The sequence below is a fragment of the Coffea arabica genome, chromosome 8e, assembly GCF_036785885.1.
Source record: "Coffea arabica cultivar ET-39 chromosome 8e, Coffea Arabica ET-39 HiFi, whole genome shotgun sequence".
NCBI lineage: Eukaryota > Viridiplantae > Streptophyta > Magnoliopsida > Gentianales > Rubiaceae > Coffea > Coffea arabica.
The window spans coordinates 30,302,228-30,316,807 of record NC_092324.1 but is presented as its reverse complement, the minus strand read 5'-3'; the positions used below and the strand labels follow the sequence as shown (position 1 = coordinate 30,316,807).

At 35.1% G+C, this 14,580-nt stretch overlaps 2 protein-coding genes across 4 annotated transcripts; one reads left to right on the top strand and one right to left on the bottom strand.

Moving 5' to 3' along the window:
* Nucleotides 1–1,689: 1,689 nt before the first annotated feature.
* Nucleotides 1,690–3,830, top strand: LOC113702727 (probable WRKY transcription factor 17). The gene is made up of 3 exons (XM_027223854.2): nucleotides 1,690–2,513; nucleotides 3,150–3,275; nucleotides 3,398–3,830. Exons 1-3 carry the CDS (start codon nucleotides 1,783–1,785, stop codon nucleotides 3,606–3,608), a joined length of 1,068 nt encoding a protein of 355 aa, XP_027079655.1. The 5' UTR covers nucleotides 1,690–1,782; the 3' UTR covers nucleotides 3,609–3,830.
* Nucleotides 3,831–10,914: 7,084 nt separating this feature from the next.
* On the bottom strand, nucleotides 10,915–12,681 carry LOC113703405 (uncharacterized). Of its 3 annotated transcripts, none has more exons than XM_027224759.2 (3): nucleotides 12,302–12,681; nucleotides 11,562–11,881; nucleotides 10,915–11,151 (listed from the first exon to the last, which is right to left on the bottom strand). In XM_027224759.2, exons 1-3 carry the CDS (start codon nucleotides 12,367–12,369, stop codon nucleotides 11,141–11,143), a joined length of 399 nt encoding a protein of 132 aa, XP_027080560.2. In that variant the 5' UTR covers nucleotides 12,370–12,681; the 3' UTR covers nucleotides 10,915–11,140. The 3 variants fall into 3 exon arrangements, with proteins under 3 accessions (XP_027080560.2, XP_027080559.2, XP_071916675.1); XM_027224758.2 differs by having other exon boundaries at nucleotides 11,530–11,881; nucleotides 12,302–12,673; XM_072060574.1 differs by having other exon boundaries at nucleotides 11,530–11,881; nucleotides 12,343–12,669.
* Between the last annotated feature and the right edge of the window lie 1,899 nt (nucleotides 12,682–14,580).

Below are 14,580 nucleotides of genomic sequence, written 5' to 3'. Positions count from 1 at the left end.
AGTTAAAATAAGAGAGATTAAAATATATGAATAATAGTTAAAGGATTGAAAGTATACAAAATTAACAATTCGAGGGGCCAACCAGATTTTTTGCCTCTAATAAGGGAGATAAGTGATATGTTGGGGACTTTAAGAGCGTTAAGTGATATTAGTGAAAATTTTGAAAGAAATTTCTAAGATTATATTAAAATTCAATAAAAGGGTATTTAAATATGAGTAAATCTTATATACACTGATAGTGTATACACTATCATCGTTGGATCTATGACATATGTGAAAAAGTTGAATTTTAAATTCAAAATTTACATATTTATCATTCATATAATATTATCAGTGTAGAAAAGATTAATCCATTAAATATAAGAGACAATGAATATGAGTGTGCACACTAGTAGAATAGTTTTGGCATTTAATTTAGTATAAGTGAGCACTTAAAAAAAAATCTCTAATTCATGCCTCAAATAGGCTAGCAATAAACTAAAGGGATAATATCAAAAACCTCCACTAAAATTTCTTTTAATATCACCTAGCATCTTTAAGGTTTTAAAATATTACTTTCCTCCCTTACTTTTGTTATTTATGTAACAAAATTTTCACAAACCCTAAACTACCTTTTTCTCATTTTGCTAAATAAAAATACTGATAAGCCACTTTGTTTATTCCAAGAAAGACCACCACCTAAAATACAATCTCTAATAATACCACCACGTCACAAATCTATAGTCTATAAAATATAAATTTGAAAAACAAAAAAGATATTTGTAAAGAAATACATTAGCACAAATTTAATTTTATATGTTTAGAACTAATTTCTTATGAAACTTATATTTTTCACAACTTCTTCTCAACTCATGGCCTAAACTTTTAAGTTGTACTAATTATTATAGAAATCAACTCAAAACAAACAAAGAAATCATATCCCATTCTATTACAATATCAAAAGCTAAAGATAAAAAAATTCAATTTACTATTATTTATAAATAAAAAATCGCACAGTCATCCAAAAAAATGAGTAAGAGAAAATGTTAGAGATAAGGGAAAGTGAAGAAAGTGACTTTTGTTTCTTTTTCTTTAATTTTTTGATCTCCATTTATTTGATATATGAATTATGTATTAAATAACGGTTAATATAGTTTTTTTGTAATTATTAGGGAAGATAAGTGATTATTTTCAAAATCTTAGGGACGCTAAGTTATATTCGGAGAAATCTCAAGAGAGGTGTATGATATTATCCCTAAACTAAAACCAAGTATCCCACGACCAAACAACACATGCTAACCATGCCACGGCAAAGTCAGGTTTCTGATTTCCATAATCACGGCCAGAATCCCCAACCAACCATGAACCACAAAACAACTATTAATACCTGTCGCCCAGACCACCAAAATCACAACAGTATATACAAAACCATCCCCTAATGATCCAATTCCACACAACTACACAACCCGATCCATAACTTGTCCTTTTCCTACCAAATCCTCGACACGGCTTGAATTCAATTTTCTCCTCTGGCGAGATATTGAAATCCTACTAATCATCTTAACTTGTTCCCCACTTAATAAAACAATACCACCAGAAAAAAGGAAAGAAGGAAAGAAAAATAAAGGCCACTATACACCACCTATACATATTCAAACTAGTGTTACTTTGACTGATACCCGGTCATCCGGTCACCCTAATCTCCCATATATTCCCCCTCCTCCTCCTCCTTCCACTTCATTTCTGCTATGCCTTCAAATTAATCTTTTTTCATTTTTTTGGGTGTAAAGAAATTTTTGAGAAATGGCTTTAGATTTTATAGGAATTTCAAAAATTAACGAACAAGTTGCTCTGCAAGAAGCAGCGTCGGCCGGGATAAAATCCATGGAGCAATTGATCCGACTTGTTTCACATCAGCAACAAATGGACTGCAGAGAGCTGGCCGACTCTACCGTCTCCAAGTTTAATAGAGCCATGTCAAGTCTGAATCGGACTGGTCACGCCCGGTTCAGGCGTGGACCGGTTAATAAACCGCAGAATTTGGGTTTTCAGTCCTCTCCGGTGCCTTCTACTTCTACTTCCTCTCAGTTTCATCCTTGCCAGGACTTGAATCTCTCTCCGGCTCCGGTTCTAGCACCGGAACCGGCGCCGGCGGGGGTTCCATCTCTGGGGTTGACTTTTCAGCCACAGCAGATGTTGACTCTTGATTTTACCAAGCCAAACTTGGTGGCTCCGATTTCGAATCAAGTGGACCCGAAAGTGACGAACTGTGAGGTGGTTGCTAAGGACAGTTTTAGCATATCGCCGCCGATGTCGACGTCAGTGAACTCCTCTTCGTTCATGTCGTCCATCACCGGCGAGGGAAGCGTGTCGAACGGTAAACAAGGTTCTTCGTCCATGTTCTTAGCTCCTGCTCCAGCACTTTCTGCCGGAAAGCCGCCTATCGCTGGCAAAAGGTGCCGTGAACATGATCGCCACTCCGACAGCGCCTCCGGCAAGACCTCCGGTTCCGGCAGATGTCATTGCAAGAAAAGGTACACCTATGATGCCTCCTCTATTTCTTCAATAAATCTGTTTGCTTTAGAAGGTGGACGTTAGTAAGTTCCTTCTCACCGGCGCATGTTAGGAATAATTTGATTTTTTTAATATATAATTTTCTTTTCTTTTAACTAGAACCTAAAAATTTTGTACCTTTTTTTGGCGGTCAAAAGGGAAAAAAAAAACGACATTTTATAGGCAAAAGTAAATTGGAAAAAATTAAAAGTAAGGAAAAACTGGAATCTTGGCAACTAGATATGGAAGGAAGAAAATCTATACATGTTTCTTGAAAAAAAAAATATATTGTTGACCTATTCCTTTTTTGGTGTATTTTTCTAGCAACGGAAAAAAGAAAATCTTAAAAAATTAGAGAACTGTTGATTTATTGACTTAATAAAAGCGCGTGATGGTGACGTTCCTTGATAGGTCCAACCAGTCATAGCTGCCGTATTTTAGACGTAACTCCCATCGTGATTGACCGCATCCACTAAGTTCCTCGGCGTACAATAGTATTCGTACTCATTAAACGGCGCACGATAATGAAATTCTTGTGTCTCCATTTGGTGCATGTTAGCATATGATACTTGTTAGGGACGCACGATTACTGATTTTTTCATAATTTTCGGTTACAGGAAATCCAGGGTTAAGACGATTGTCAGAGTCCCGGCGATTAGTTCAAAAATCGCCGATATTCCACCTGACGAGTACTCGTGGAGAAAGTACGGTCAGAAGCCGATCAAGGGCTCTCCCTTCCCACGGTAATTATCATGCATAATCATCCTGGGCTGTCGGACTTTCTAACATTGATGAATTTGATTTTTTTTAAATCTTTTTAGTTTTTTGGCTAGATCTGATTAAGTTTTTTTGATTCATTTCTCAGGGGTTATTACAAGTGTAGTACTGTGAGAGGATGCCCAGCAAGAAAGCATGTGGAGAGGGCGACTGATGATCCAACGATGCTGGTTGTGACTTATGAAGGGGAGCATCGTCATACGCAAGGCGCGATGCAGGAGAATAGTACCACTAGTGCTGGAAGTGGCGGCACTTTAGTGGTATTCGAGTCAACTGGATATAAACAACAGAGAGATTAAAGAACTAATGAAGCAAAAAGAGAAAGGGAAAGTTAGGAGGGATCTTTTTGTAACTTCTGGGTAGTTGAGGGGTGTTTTAGCCAAAGAGGAAGTTATAAGTAGGGTAGGTTTGGGATGGTGGGACATTAATGTACATGGTTAGGAGAGAAAAGAGGTCTGAAAGGCTTGGTCTAATTTTGACTAATGTTTTAAAAGATTGCTTATGATCTGTTTCAATTTCAATATTCTTTTGTCAAACTTTTATTTTGTCTTTGTTTAGTGAACCAGAAGGGTCGTGGAAAAAGGATGGGTTGAAATTCCTGTAATCCAGAGAATCAGATCGTTTGATTCTTGTTCTGCGCAAACTGCAAAGAATACATGGGAAAGTCAACAATGTCGTGTAATGACATGTGACTAACAGAGAGATTAAGGAACAAAATTAGCTGGAGTACACTGGATAATTAAAATATGCAACAGTTGCTGCACTAAAGAATAAAATTTATCTGGAAAGGCTCGTCTCTAGTATGACCAACGACTAACTCAGTCTGCTTTAAAAAAAGGTTTGAAAATTCGACCAGACTGACCGGTCAAATGGCGGACAGGTCTTGTTTTCGATCCGGTTCGATGACTATTCAAAAAGAAATTGACTGAGTTAATAAAAATTGAAAAGTTTAATTAGAATTTACTAATTTTTTTATTTTTTAAAACAAATACTTCAATTTTATTCAAGTTTTTAGTATTAAAGTGAATAAATTTACTTCAAATCCTTGAATTGAAGTTGAATGGATGGAATTGGAGTTGGTTGAATATATGAATCGAAAGTTTTTTAGTTTACTTTTTTATTAGAGTTTAAAAGCGATCTTTAATACATGTACATGTACAGTTAGACTTAAAAGTTGAATTTCATCGGTAATAGGCACTTTATCCTTCATAATTCTTCTAACAGTACCCTAAAATCCAAAAAATTGTCTTTTTTCCAATTTTTTCTCCCATTGTTTCTTTTCAGTTTTTGATTTTTTTTTTCCTGCTTCTTTAACTCCTTTTGCGTTCCATTTTTCCTTCTCCGCCATAGTCATAGATGACCTCTTCCCACCAACTCATCCTTTCTCACCCTGAAAGTGCTCCTATAAATCCCACTCAAATAAGTAACGCAGTGCATCATGACTGTAGTACGAATTTACAAAGCATGTAATGGAATTATTCTTATACACCTTTCTTGTCGAAAGACCCACGGAAGTGGATCATAATGCATATACAATTAAGAAAAAGAATACAAAGTTCCTTCGACAGGCAACTATATGGATTGAATGAGAGTATTCAAGATGTGTATCTCTTATTGACATCAAGATTATGAGAAAGTATAGGAAAATGAAACTGTGAAAGACTCCTTCCTATATCTTGATGGTTAAAAATAATTGCTGCACTTCTTTTTCTTGTGGAGTTTAGGTATTGTGATTGGAACAACATATTAATGAGCTCGAAATCAGAACGTCAACTTAGCAGTGCAACATGTGAAAGTGAGCTAAAACTGGTTTTTTTTTCTTCTATAAATTATAAGATAAGTTTCAACATATTGTTGGCCTTTTTATTTTTTTTTTCTTTAGCTTTTGACTTATCTTGAGCTGGAAAAAGATTCATTTTGCGGGGCATATTTCAAGTGCAGCTTTTCAAAAAGGAACATGTTCTTTTCAACTGTCAACTTTTTCATGATCAGCTCAAAATAATTACAAAGATCAGAAATTTATGTCGAGGACAAACACAAAATATCAAACCTAACGTAGCAACCTTATGGATCGATGCTGTGTGGGGTGGCTCATGTGGCAATTAATGCCATATTTCTCTTGATTTAGTATTTCATGTCAGCAAAAGCAACGATGAGCTTATAATCTGTTCAATCCTCGATTTCTTTTAGCCAAATGAAAACTTATAACGTGGCTTAGCATCTCTAGTTTAACTTGGGACATTTTAAATTTGGAGTCATGTTCTATTGTAATGGATAATTTGAACGAATTTTATATTTATCATCTTCTTGTACGAATTTTATATTTATCATCTTCTTGTACTCTGGGCATTTGGTAGTGGTGAGGAAACAAAGGAAGAGTCAAGACTGCGAGTGAAAAAGAAGAAGAAGAAATAATAAAATGAAAAGGAATGAGGAAAGCAAAAATAAATTGAAAATAGCAGGGGAAAGAGCTTTCTAAATTTAAGGGATCTTTTATTGGGTGCCGAAATGTTCAAATTCATCATTCGACGAAAACCCAACATTGTGTCACGCAAGGAGTTCAAATTATCTTTGGTGCTAAACTTTCGAAATGCCAAACTTTAAAATAAAAAAAAAGGTATTTGATTTCCTTCCAAAAAAAAAAAAAAGTACTTGATTTTGATTAATGCCGAATTTGACCATTCAGCATTCGATATTTTGCGTTGTCTAACAACTTTAAAATCCGGCATAATTGCATACTAAATCACTTGGTCGAAATCATATGGCTCTACCCTAAAATGAAATGCACCCTAATTTATATTTAACTTTATAAACTTTATGTTTTCTTGTTATGAACTAGATATAAGTTTTTCCAATGCCACCACCATCCCTTTCCTTCCAGTAGCAACATGAAATCTACTCCCTTTTGCATATCTCAACAGCCCCGTCATCCAATCCTGAAATCCTCCAAACCGACATCCAAAACCTCCTCTCCCGTAAAAAGAGCTTACAACCTCGACCTGTTCTCTGAACCAAACCCGCCACTCAGCACAAGCAAAGTTGCATGCCCACACGAGACACTGTCAAGGCAATTGACTAGGAACAATGGTGAAGGAGTTAAAAAGTTTGAAAATGCAACTAAACATTGCCAGTCATGGTAATTCCGTTGATATGATGGATAACAGTATGTGCTGATCATCTAAACATAGGAACTAAAACGCTTTGTTCATCTTTTGAAATGAAACAACAGCATGAACAGTTGATAAGTTCATCTCTAGAAATCAAAATGAGACAAGCTCGTCAGCTGTTGGAAATGTTGAAAATTTCTTTTTTTGATTCCCAAATGAATCAATTATCAGCCATCATCCATGCACTTTGGGGGCCATATGAAGAACATACTAGAATGACAGAGAGATCAATCGAATATCAGACATGATCCATGCACTTTGCAGGTCATTTTGAAGAACACGCAAGAATGAAAGAGACCAAGGGAGATCACATATTCCTAGAATTTGTCAAACCATACATGCAATAGGCTTTCGTCAAAAATCGTTTCCATTACCGAGTAATTTGTAACTTCCATACTAATTGTGATTATCAAATGTTTACAAACAAAACTTCGAAGTAAACCGGTTAGACGTGTTCCAGTTCAAATGTAAAAGATACGGATTACGGGCCTCACAAGTTCCAATTCAAACCAATTTGCCCTGAGATGTAAATAAGTAGAAGAATGGTATAAATGAATTTAGGCATGGTGTAGACAAGTAAAATTGCGGTGTAAAAAGAAATTGGCTATTTTGCCCTCAAAATGAACTTGTGAGGCCCATGATCCGTAACTGATTAGGGGCCTCGCAAGTTCCAGTTCAAACCAGCTTGCCTTGAGCTGTAAATAAGTAGAAGAATGATGTAGATGAATTTAGACATGGTGTAAGCGAAAGGGTTTGAGTGTAAAAAAATTGGCTATTTTCAATTGGACTAAAATGAACTTGTGAGACTCATGATCCAATTGTATCCTTCTCTGTTTACAAAGTTTCATGTCATGGGAATGTTAAGTTCATTTAACCTCTCATTATCAGCAAGAGTATCTCATTCCATGCCCATACAAGTTTCCAATTCAACCCAGGAAAAAAAACAGACTTTATACACATCCAGTTTTCCTTCAACATTTTGCTAATAATTCATTTGGTTTAACATTAAAAACAGACAACTTGTCTTCACAAATTCCATGTTCCAATATGGGAACTTAGTCCTGCACTGGATTTTGAAAAAGATCCTTTTGAGGGGTCTCATTTGGTTTCGTTGGGTACTCGAAAGAGAATACATCGATCTAATAATCAAATCCGAAATGGAAGGAAAGGCACACAAGCAATAAGAAAGGCATATTGTTCAAGCAGTTCTACTGTTAAGGAAGCAAAAGAAAGGCTGCATGTACTCTGGAGTAAATCCAGTACACTAATAAACAATTGCAGTAAATAAATGTGGTCATGCATCTAATAATTCCATTGGACCTAGTTTGGAGGAGCTGCTTAGAAAGCAGCCAACTTGTATGTAGTACTTAAAATTCATTAAAAAAAAAATAAAACATTTTCTCTGAAGCAATTGGATTAAGGAAGCCCATAATTTCATCAAAACTAGCAATTTAGAACAGGAAATCTTTCATGTTGATCAAATAAAGTTCAGTTAATCGTTGCAGAATGAACTTACATACTGCAAGATTACACTTTTCATTCCGCAAAATATGGTTTTCTCTACATATTGACATAAAAGCATGGAGTTGAAAATAAAGCAAAGGGAACTCAACCAGATGCTCACAAATTTCAACAAATAGGAAATGAAACAACATAAGATTGGATATGGGTTATATGATAGCACAGTGGATAAGTGCAGCGGAATAATGTCTTCACAGAACAAGATAAATTCTGTTATCAGTTAATTCATGAAGTAGCTATGACTACAACCAGATATGGCAACGAGTAGGGTACCCATCTAAATTGACCATACCAAACCCATTACCTGACCGATTTTGACGTGTTTATCAAGCCTGTACCAGTCAAGTGTTTCAAAAAAAAACAATGTATATACCAAACCCAGAGCCACATTGCTTCGGGTACCCATGGGTTATTTGTTAACCATCAATCCAATGAAAACTCAACCAAATGCAAAAGTTTTTGCTTAAGTGGGTGTCAATCAAGAGTCTCAGTACTATTATGCTAGACAATATATAGAGTCTTATTTATAGATTTCAATATCCAAGAAAGCCTTTAAATTAATGATGTTAAACTAATTTACTAGAAAGCCAAATGTGTAAGTTTTGAGCTTTCAAGCATTGGAAGCCAATAACGGTTTACAATTGATAAAATTTTGAAAGTTTCAAATTGATTTAAGGAAAATTTCAACATTTAGATTTTTGTTAACTAAATTATATCATATAACAATTTCACCCACACATCAAGTAGTGGGTATTTGGGGTTTTCTTACCAACTCCTATCGGGTTACCCGCTGGTAACCTCCATGAAATACCAAACCCTAACAAATTCTCCATCAGTCGCCTTAATCGGACTTTAATAAGTTCAAATACCCGTAAGTTCCAGATTTAATCTGGCTGGCTGCTATTCCTAACAATAACTATTTCTATTGATTGTGCTCTGTTTCTATTTGCATTTTGCTTTTAATTGCGTCTCAGCCTCATTGAAGGCATGAATTTCAAGGCCTATTCAATGTTTGTGAACAGTGCAAAAGGTACAATAATTTATAGTGTTTATGTCCATGTAAGGCACTTTCTTCCTTTTATTTGGATAGGTATGCCTGAGAGGGGGGCACAGGGCAGGTCAAGAGGATGGTCAGTAAGCAAACCTCTAACATCCTATCCTATCTACTTAAAGTTTTCTGTCAATGCAGAAATATTATCTAGGAAAAGCAGAACAAAATCTAAACTGTGTCCCACATTTGCTATTATACCTTCTTCACAAAAATTAGATGCCGCACGAAAAATTCTAATTGAGGAAGTGACCAGCAACATCCAATGTAAAACTAAAATGTATTTAGCATTTCCTCAAAAAGTTAGTGCCGTATGCTGGTCAAGCAGACTATTTATAAAATTCATAATCTCCATCTTCCAGGCTAAAGGTTAAATTTTCTAGCATTCAATAGTTCAGCATAAGTCATACTGCTATTTCTCAGCCACCAACAAAACTCTTTCAATGAATATGACTTCCACAATCATCATGAAAAACTATGCTACAAGCTCCCATCCATCTTAAATTCCTGATTTTGATAGTCCAATCTTATAAGTTGTCTTCCTTTTCCAATGAGTATGTTATTCATAAGACAGCTATGAGCTAAGTAGCAAAAGTATAAATCTTACATGAAAATTTTTTCAGGAGTTTGGAATTAGTTTCACATGGCTATTTCTCATATCAAGATTTGCCAAATAAAGGAATAAACCACCGAAGACCTCCTAAAAACCAGATATTGATCACAACCTAAACAATCATTTTCCAGTGCATCTATTTGTTTGTGCTCTATCACAACTATTAATTACACCAAAACACAAACAAAATGTATCTGAGTACTGGTGATCTAGAAATACCCTTTAGATATGTTTTCAGTTGAAAATTAGGTCTTAAAAGATTCTGTGTTCAACATGATACATAACAAAAAGAAGAGATGTGATCCACGGGCAGTCGATTTATCAAAAACTACCTGAACACACCTAAAGTAGCATAAAAACAACCAAATATCTGAGCAGTATGAATAGTCAATTAAAAAGACTAATGTTAATTTTTTTATGTTTGTCCCTCCCACTCCCATTGAGAGAATACATATGCGGAAATGAATCGAAAATGTCAAAACTTCAAGAACCTCTTTACAAATGGAAGCACCATCACCTAACAAAAGTTTGTTATGCCATAGAACAAATGTGCAGCACATGCCATGCGAAGCATACTTTCACATAATGGTTGAAAGTTGAGACAGATAATCTGTTCTAATAACATTGGTGTGTTTAAAAATAAAAAAATAAAAAAAAAACCATTGACGTGTTCAAAGAGTTCATACAACTGAAATTTCAACACAACACAAATGCATAGTTGTGTGGATGATGTTTGTTCACAACGTACAAAGGTTATATTTTGGGAAGCAAATTCCAAAACAATTCTTGTTGCATTTGTTTGTAGCACTACAGCTTAGTTACAAAATTAAAGATAATTGGACTCTTTAGGACCTATGTCAACTTTGATTGAGAATAAAAGAAGATCAAGGGACAGATTAATATGGTAGACACATGAATAAAACTTAACGGCTAAATTGATGCAGAGCAAAACAACCTCAAGCATAAGAACTCCTAAGCAAGTGGAATTTCTAGAGAGTGAAAAGTTCTTCAGCACTAGATTTGAAAGACTAGACAATCGTTAACAGAAACTGCTGTCACCAATAACCAACAAAAATTCAAGTTAAATATCAATCACGTAATAAAAACAAATAATCCATTGTAGGCCAGATGATGTAAAAGTAGTTCTTTGGAAAAGTATATCAGCAGTGCAAACATTGGCATTAAATATTCATCAACTAAAATAACAGTATACGCAGATAGAGCACATCAGGTTAATCCATAGGATAGCCCACACGAAAGGCAAAAGATTCATTTGCATTAAGAATCATCCAAGTGGCACCAGAATATCATCACTTACACAGCTTCACCTTTTTGAAAAATGACGATACAATAGATTTAGGATATGGCTTTGTAGCAAAACAAGTTGGAATATTCTCAGGTTGTTCAATCCACAGCTTATGATCAATACCACTAGAATTTAATTTCTCCGACAAATTTACAATCTGCGCTTCACCCTTCACTTCAAGAGTAACCTGCATCCAAATAATAGAGCAGACAAAAAAGGGATTTACATATCTTTGCCTTGCCTATGAGCGGACTATTCAACAGAGGAATGCCACCATTAGTATTCTTTATGTTGCATTCTAAGTTTCTAAACAATCATACTTCACATCACCTATCAAGAAAAGGTAACAGGCCTACTTCAACCACACTGAGTCGAACCAGACTCTACCACATTCTAGCTCAGAATAGTGCAATTTTGGTAGATTCCCCTAACAATATGAGATCTTAGATGCTCTTTGCTCAGCAAAACTATACGCATTCGGCTAATTAAACGAAAAACCCGCTCCAATAATTTCCAGAAAAAAAAAGATTAATATTCAAATAAAATAAAAGAGGAAGCCACTAGCCTTGCGCATAGCGTGGAGATTAGAGGGGTTACAGTAGTTGAGAGTATGAGGGTCGTCTTTGAAGGACCAAATGGCGGCGACGGAGGCATGGCATCCCTGTGTAACCACGCTACCTAAAGGCCAAGTGTCAATTAAGTCCCTCCGGAGAACCACGTACTGAATCAAAGGGTCTTCCGACTCTGAATTGCTGGCGGCGGCGTTGGTGGAGTCACTGCTTGGGTCAGCCGGAGCGGCGGTCTCCTTGGCATCAGAAGCACCGTTGGAGGATGCCTCCATTCTGATGAGAGACGGACTGCGCCGAGAAGGATGGGATGATGGCGGAAGATGGAAGCGGGGAAAAGAAGGAGAGAGTCTGTGTGAGAAACATCGAGGAGTTAGTATAGAAGCCATACTTGTAAGCTAAAAGCTCCAGCAGCCAATGAACAATTATTTTTGGTTAAAATACAGGAATGCCCTGCAGTTAAGCAAACCTATAAAAAAGCTCCCCGAAGTTTCAAAACTTATATTCTGCTATCTCATGGTTTGAACTAATTTTAAAATGTGACAAAATTTGTTTAAATTAATGGGTTTGAAATAATTTTTAAATCAAAATTTTAGCTTATATATCTATTAAACTTCTTAGACCTTATAAAATTCTCAAAAATAACCCAACACTCTCAAATACAAATTACCTTATTTTTATACATAACATAAATAAATAAAAACTCTGAAATACAACTCACTTTGTTTCTATAAACAAAATAAATTAATAAAAGCTCCTAAATAAACTTACCTTATTTCTATACATAAAATAAATAAAATAAAATAAAATACCATCGTCATCTCTTTCTCCACCACCATTCCCACCTCTTGCCACTATCACTCTTTACCTTCTACCGCCATCCTCCCTTCTATCACCACCCCATCCCTCCCTTTCTTTCTTCTCTCCCTTCCCTCTCTCTCTTCTCTCTTCTCTCCCCTCCCTTTCCCTCTCTCCTATGATAGATTTGGTCACGAGAAAAAGGTGAGGAGGTGCAAAAAGGGGGTCGCAATGGGAAAGAAGGGGGTGAAAGGGAGGGAAAGGAGGAGAAAGAGAGAGGAGGAAAAAGGAGAGAGATGAGGTTGTGATGGAGGTGAGGGTAGCAGTAGAAGGTGGAGAATGATAGTAGCAGCAATAGGTAATCATATGGGGCTTTTACGTAGGTTGGTTGAATTACAGGGGGTTTTCTGTAAGTTTGCTTAATCAGGATGGTTGTTATAAGGTCTTTTTTACGTATTATATATATGTTAGAATAATTGTATCGTTTCGTCTGTCTCCATTAGTTTTGATGTAGTTCAAACCACGAGGGAGCGAAATGAATGATTTGAAACTATAAAAGACTTTTCTGCAAGTTACTTTAATCATAGGGGGCTTTCTATATTTTACCCATTATTTCTTGATTCAAAATGGCCTCCAATTCAAAATGGATTGCATATTCATTACATATGCCAAAATAAATTCATGCAAATAAAAGAGACAAAAATCATAAACAGCTATTGAACTATATAAACAATATAATTTTAGTCACTTAACAATTTTTTTTGATTCAAGTCGCCACTCAACTCACAAAAATAGTATATTAGTGGTCTTTGATTCAAATATTGTTAGTTATCATTAGATCTACTATTTTCATTTAGTTTCAGGATTCTTGGAATTAATTCACGGGAAATTTATTGTATAATTTAGATATTTTGCCAAAACTTATAAATCAGAATCTACTATTACAACTTTACAGATTCTAAATTTTATTTTTTTGGAACTATTGAAAATTCTAAAACTCTAGATGTAAAAAAATTTTAAAATTGACTTTTGAAGATCAAATTCTAGAATTAGGTGAAAAATAAAGATCTTAAGAGAAAAACCGATGGAATTGCAACTAGTATACCACTTTGCTAAGTTGAATGGGCCATTTGAAACGAAAAGTCTTTTTAATCGTTGAAAATGTAAAATTTGAATAGATTAGTGGCCGATAAAATTTGTTGCCCTATGGTTGGACGCAACTGCCTTGTCTTTTGGCATGTGAAATGTACATGGAGTTCATTCTGTTAGCATTAATAACAGCATTTGACAGAACGACCACTAATATATCGATTCAAGAGTTTAGTAACCATATTAAAACAAAAGATATTTTAATGCCCAAAAATGTACAAATGGAATAGTTTAGTGGTTGCTATAATTTTTTGGTCTTAGTTATAATCCATAGCGGCATGCAAAGAAATTGTAAAAAAAAAAGAAGAAGACAATTTGATCGAAATAAAAATAATAGATTAAAAAAGTGGAGGAGAAATTTGAAGTATTTAAGATACATGAACTTAATAAAAAAAATTAGGGTTAAGATATGAGTTTTCGTTTTCAAAAAATATAGTTACCTGCACCAAATGCATAGCTCTTCAGAAATTGGGCAACTGCAGCAACTCAACGTAGCATGTTAAAATAACCTAACTTTGGCATTTATGCTCCCTTGAAAAAGTTTAAATGGTGTCTTTAAATTTTAAGCTTTGAGTTTGTTAATTTTTGTGATTAATTTTTTTAGTGTAAGTGGGAGGTTTTAAATTTGGGACTTCTCATTTACACCCTGTCTCTTGATACCGTCTAACTTATTCCTCCTCCCCCTAATTATTGTGATTTATTGTAATGTAAACTTCTTTATAACTATAATTTCATGTATTATGGCACAACCTATTCGTCTAAGCCATTTTGCACTTAGCTGTCTGCTTGCATTTTTATTTTTTATTTTTGGTGGCAAATTCTGTACAAAGGAGAGGGATACTATCCTGTATTTTATTAATTAATAAAAAGAAGTAACCATGAGGGTGATATATACCTTACCTCCAAGTGTACATATCGATGAAATAAACCCCTAAATTAAAATGAAAGCTCCTATACAATAATTCTTAGAAACTTGCATATTATATTAATTCTATAAGAACTAGCAAAAGAAAGTCCTCAATATTAACTAGGCACTGATGGCCTCTATAAAAGAAATCCCGGGTTTGAGTGGTAGCAGAGGAGTTCTTAGAGATGAGACAGGT

What these genes read in the sequence shown, in the direction of transcription:
- LOC113702727 (XM_027223854.2), top strand. Translation starts at nt 1,783, where the DNA reads ATGGCTTTAGATTTTATAGGAATTTCAAAAATTAACGAACAAGTTGCT. An exon ending in AGATGTCATTGCAAGAAAAG is followed by an intron (nt 2,514 to 3,149) that starts GTACACCTATGA and finishes TTTCGGTTACAG; the next exon opens with GAAATCCAGGGTTAAGACGA. An exon ending in AAGGGCTCTCCCTTCCCACG is followed by an intron (nt 3,276 to 3,397) that starts GTAATTATCATG and finishes TTCATTTCTCAG; the next exon opens with GGGTTATTACAAGTGTAGTA.
- LOC113703405 (XM_027224758.2), bottom strand. Translation starts at nt 12,369, where the DNA reads ATGGTGGTGGAGAAAGAGATGACGATGGTATTTTATTTTATTTTATTT. An exon ending in ATTTTATGTATAGAAATAAG is followed by an intron (nt 11,882 to 12,301) that starts GTAAGTTTATTT and finishes TTTCTCACACAG; the next exon opens with ACTCTCTCCTTCTTTTCCCC. An exon ending in ATCTCCACGCTATGCGCAAG is followed by an intron (nt 11,152 to 11,529) that starts GCTAGTGGCTTC and finishes ATTTGGATGCAG; the next exon opens with GTTACTCTTGAAGTGAAGGG.